Raw genomic sequence first — 3,661 nt, 5'->3', positions numbered from 1 at the left:
TTGAGTTCCCTTCCATGATAAATGGTTACACCTGTGAAAGCGGGTCTTTATCTGCATTCAATGAATAGATTAAAAATATACAAGACTCGTATCTTATAAATATACGGCTTAATAACAATTCTGGATAGATACCAACATAATTACCAACTAGACACCTATACCCATACATATCCATAATGATGTGTATTGATATACATGTATAGGCTAACATGGCCCTCTCTAGCATTGGCATCAATTGTTGTAGCATTGCCCTGTATTCTCCGCATTTTATAGAGGGAAAAGTGTATTGTTGTGTGTTGGGATGCAATTCTACATTTGCTTCCCCTGTCACACCAAGCATCCATCACAATTGGTGTTCATTTTTATCAAAATGATTAAAAACATTGAAAATACATTACAAACAAATCTTTTATTTTATTTGGTACTTGATAATTTTCTTTCAATTGTTTTTTTAAAAATACCCGCGAGACCACCTAAACCAGCCAAAAATAAGATTGGCTCAGTTTGACCGGCAGTTGGTGCGGGAATGGGCGCATAGAAACGGCGTCCATTGATATAGACACGGCAGCCACCGGAAAGAACCCAACCCAACCCAACCCAACCCAACCCAACCCAGCGCTTCTGTCATATTCCAACCTCTCCAATCAGTTGGCTTCATATCAAATGTGGTGGTGGGTCCCAATCTTTCCATCACCCTCAATCAATTCTTTGACTTGATCACCCAATGAATCAACTACTCTGTTCAGATGGTCAACCTAGGCGCGCTCCTTGGGTTTATGTATACGGACCATGAAGTATATACTTTTCCAAAAGGACCCGGTTTTTATGCGGCCAATGGGCCTCTTAATAAATCTATTTTTGAAATGGACTTTAAGACTATGTTTAAGGACATTTAATCTTTAAGCATAAAGTTAAAAAATTAAAAATAATAATTATAGAAAGAAAACATTTTTGGACTCCATTGTTTTTTTTAGATGGAACGCCCACTTGCATCCCTGCGGTCCAGCAATTTTCCTTTACGAAATACGGGAATTTCAATTTTTGCAACGCTAAGACGTGGAGGCTCCCAGTGCTTCATAATTATTTCGTGGTCTCAAAATAAATGAATCTTAGAGTATGGAAAAATGAATAACATGACCTCTTAATTTCTCTCGATTTGAAACTTATAATTAAAAATAAGTAAATGAATGAATCTTTACAGTATGAAGAACGAATGGATGGTATGAACATGGGGAGTTTGTTGTTTGGAGGAGTCGTCCTTGTTGCAAGTCGGATGTGATCAGAAGAGCTTGCTTCCAAACTCCTTTTGATTCTTGGAAGAGGAGGCCAAGTTGCGGAGTGATGAAATGCTCCTTCCCAATTGAAGGGCGACTCTCGTCTCCACCAACTCTGCATGTTCCCTCTCTGCCGGAGGCTTGTTTAGGGAAGACAACAACGATTCGTTGAGCAACTGGTAGAAGCCCGCGTTATTCCTGTACATCTCGAACACCATCCCGACCTGCCCACCGTGGCTGAGGCTGTTGACAACGCATGCCAAGGCACCAGCCACGATGCCACCCACGGCTGCTGAGCCCCCAAATGCCGTTCCCACCGTCGCAGCAGCCATCAGGATGGGCCCGGCCACAGCCATCGCCCTGTTGCAGTTCAAAACCAGCTTGCTGAGCCTCACGTACTCCGCCGTGTCCCTCTCCCTCAGCACTCTTGCCACCTCTGCCATCTCCCTCTCCATCTCAGCACTCCAGCCGTTATCAGTCATCTCCTCCTTAGAAGACTTGGAAGGAGTAGCAGCAGCTGTCTTCGGCCACCACACTGTGGGCTTCACTTCAGAGGGGAACTTTTCGAGCATGCCGGGGAGCAAGGGCAGGGGGTAGGCTTTGTCGAGCGCCAACACTCGAGCCATGGCGTCCTCCAGAAATTGAGAGAGCTCTGGGCGGAGAGAGGGGTGAAGGTCCCGTGTGGAATTGATATGCAAGTGGAGGCTCTTGAAGAGTCGGGCGGCGTTTCTCTGCTCCTCTGCTAATTGAGAGGGCTGGATCTTGCTCATCACGCATACCATGGCAGTGGCCGCCGAGTAGAGGAAGGTGGAGGAAAGGGTGAGGGATAGATGGGCAACATCCGTGCTGGGAAATGATGAGAGGGCCGCCATGGTTGCGGCGGCGAGGGTGATTGAATTGGTGGAGTTGAGAAGAAGGGTGTTCCAGTTATTCCTTTGTTCTGCTAAATTAGCATGCATCTCGGCCCTATCAGCGACAATCTCAGCCACCGCCTGGAGTCTGGCCATGAGCACAGGGTCCTCCTCTTCTTTTCCTTGTGGAAAGAGGAACGTATGTTCCGAAAGCGGGGCTTTCCCTAGCTGCCTCTGGTTGTTAGACAGGTAGTGGTTGTTTTCGAGTTTGGGTGGAGAAGGGGAGACAATCTTTGGCGGTTTGGTGGGAAGGGATAATGCAGCCCTCACTCTTGGGCCTGAAGATGCGCAAGGTAAGCAAGTGGGTGCGTTAACTCTCCCAAGGCTTATAGCTGCCATGGCGCTCTGTTTATTTAGGAGGCTCAAATCACCCTACTCTTATCTCTAATTCTTTCTTTTAGAGCTTAAGAATGAGAAGGAAGAGAGATGGTAGTAGGTGCTGCAGTGCAGTGCAGTGAGAACCAGGGGGTAGGGTAGGGTGGGGTAGGGTATGGTAGAGTAGAGAATTGAATCTTGATTTTTAAGTTATGATAAAAGAGGAAGGGGGTGTCCACCATTATATAGAGCATGGGAGGGCGAGGTTTTGGAAGTTGGAGAGGGTCCGGTCAACAAAATGCCTTATGGTTGAGTTCTCAGCCCCCCCAAAACAATCGAATTGGACAGGGTCACCTCTCTCTCTCTCTCTATTTCACGACGACTGAACCATTTTGACCGTGATACCAGTCAAACTTCCTGAGACAAGCAGCTAAAATTTAATTTCTGTACAGTGTGAAACCCAAAAACCGAGTCCTGCGACTCTGACACCAACCCCTAATTTAAATCTCAGAGCATCTTCACTTTGACACTTCTTGTCGCGTTCATCGGAAATGTCAAAAGACTTGAAAATTGATCGGCGAAACATAAAATGAAAAATAAATGAAAATCTGAATAAAAGTCGATGGAATGATCATCACCGTCTAATCAAATGTTTGACGATCGAGGAAGAGAGTCAATGCCTCTGAAACTGTGGCATAAGAATAATCATGTTGAAGAATTAACGCACACGAATCAGCCCACAATGGGCAAAATAGAAATATACAAAATTCTCTCACTTGAATGAGAGTAATCTTTAGGATCAAAGCGATTTTCGATCTGGATCCTTGAACTGGATGGGAATTGATTGAGAGTGAACTGGTTTGGATGTCATGGATCCCATCCAGTCCCTCTTAAAATCGTTTTATTTATTTTTTTATTTTTTTAAGCACATCTAATTTTTTCTTAAGTCCAATCCCATAAGCATTTATTTTAATTTTATTTATTAATATTTTTTGGATCACTTATTTGGACCGGTCTAAATCGTTAAGCGATTTGACATCAATCTATGGGTGAACAATCTGCCCCACCGATCCAATATTGTTTAAAAATGCATGGTCTAGGATGAATTTTCACCAAAAATGGGCCCTAGTATTATATTTGGTTTATATATATATATATATA

The 3,661-nt window shown here is 43.9% G+C and overlaps 1 protein-coding gene across 1 annotated transcript; it reads right to left on the bottom strand.

Annotated features, from left to right (window-relative positions):
- Positions 1–1,119: 1,119 nt before the first annotated feature.
- On the bottom strand, positions 1,120–2,782 carry LOC18445479 (putative F-box protein At4g22030). Its single transcript, XM_006855616.3, has one exon. It carries the CDS (start codon positions 2,522–2,524, stop codon positions 1,280–1,282), a length of 1,245 nt encoding a protein of 414 aa, XP_006855678.1. The 5' UTR covers positions 2,525–2,782; the 3' UTR covers positions 1,120–1,279.
- Positions 2,783–3,661: the final 879 nt, after the last annotated feature.

Source organism: Amborella trichopoda, chromosome 9, assembly GCF_054954075.1.
Source record: "Amborella trichopoda isolate Santa Cruz 75 chromosome 9, AtrichopodaSantaCruz75HAP2 v2.0, whole genome shotgun sequence".
Classification (NCBI taxonomy): domain Eukaryota; kingdom Viridiplantae; phylum Streptophyta; class Magnoliopsida; order Amborellales; family Amborellaceae; genus Amborella; species Amborella trichopoda.
The sequence above is the reverse complement of the archived record's forward strand: the minus strand, read 5'-3'. Positions and strand labels throughout refer to the sequence as shown.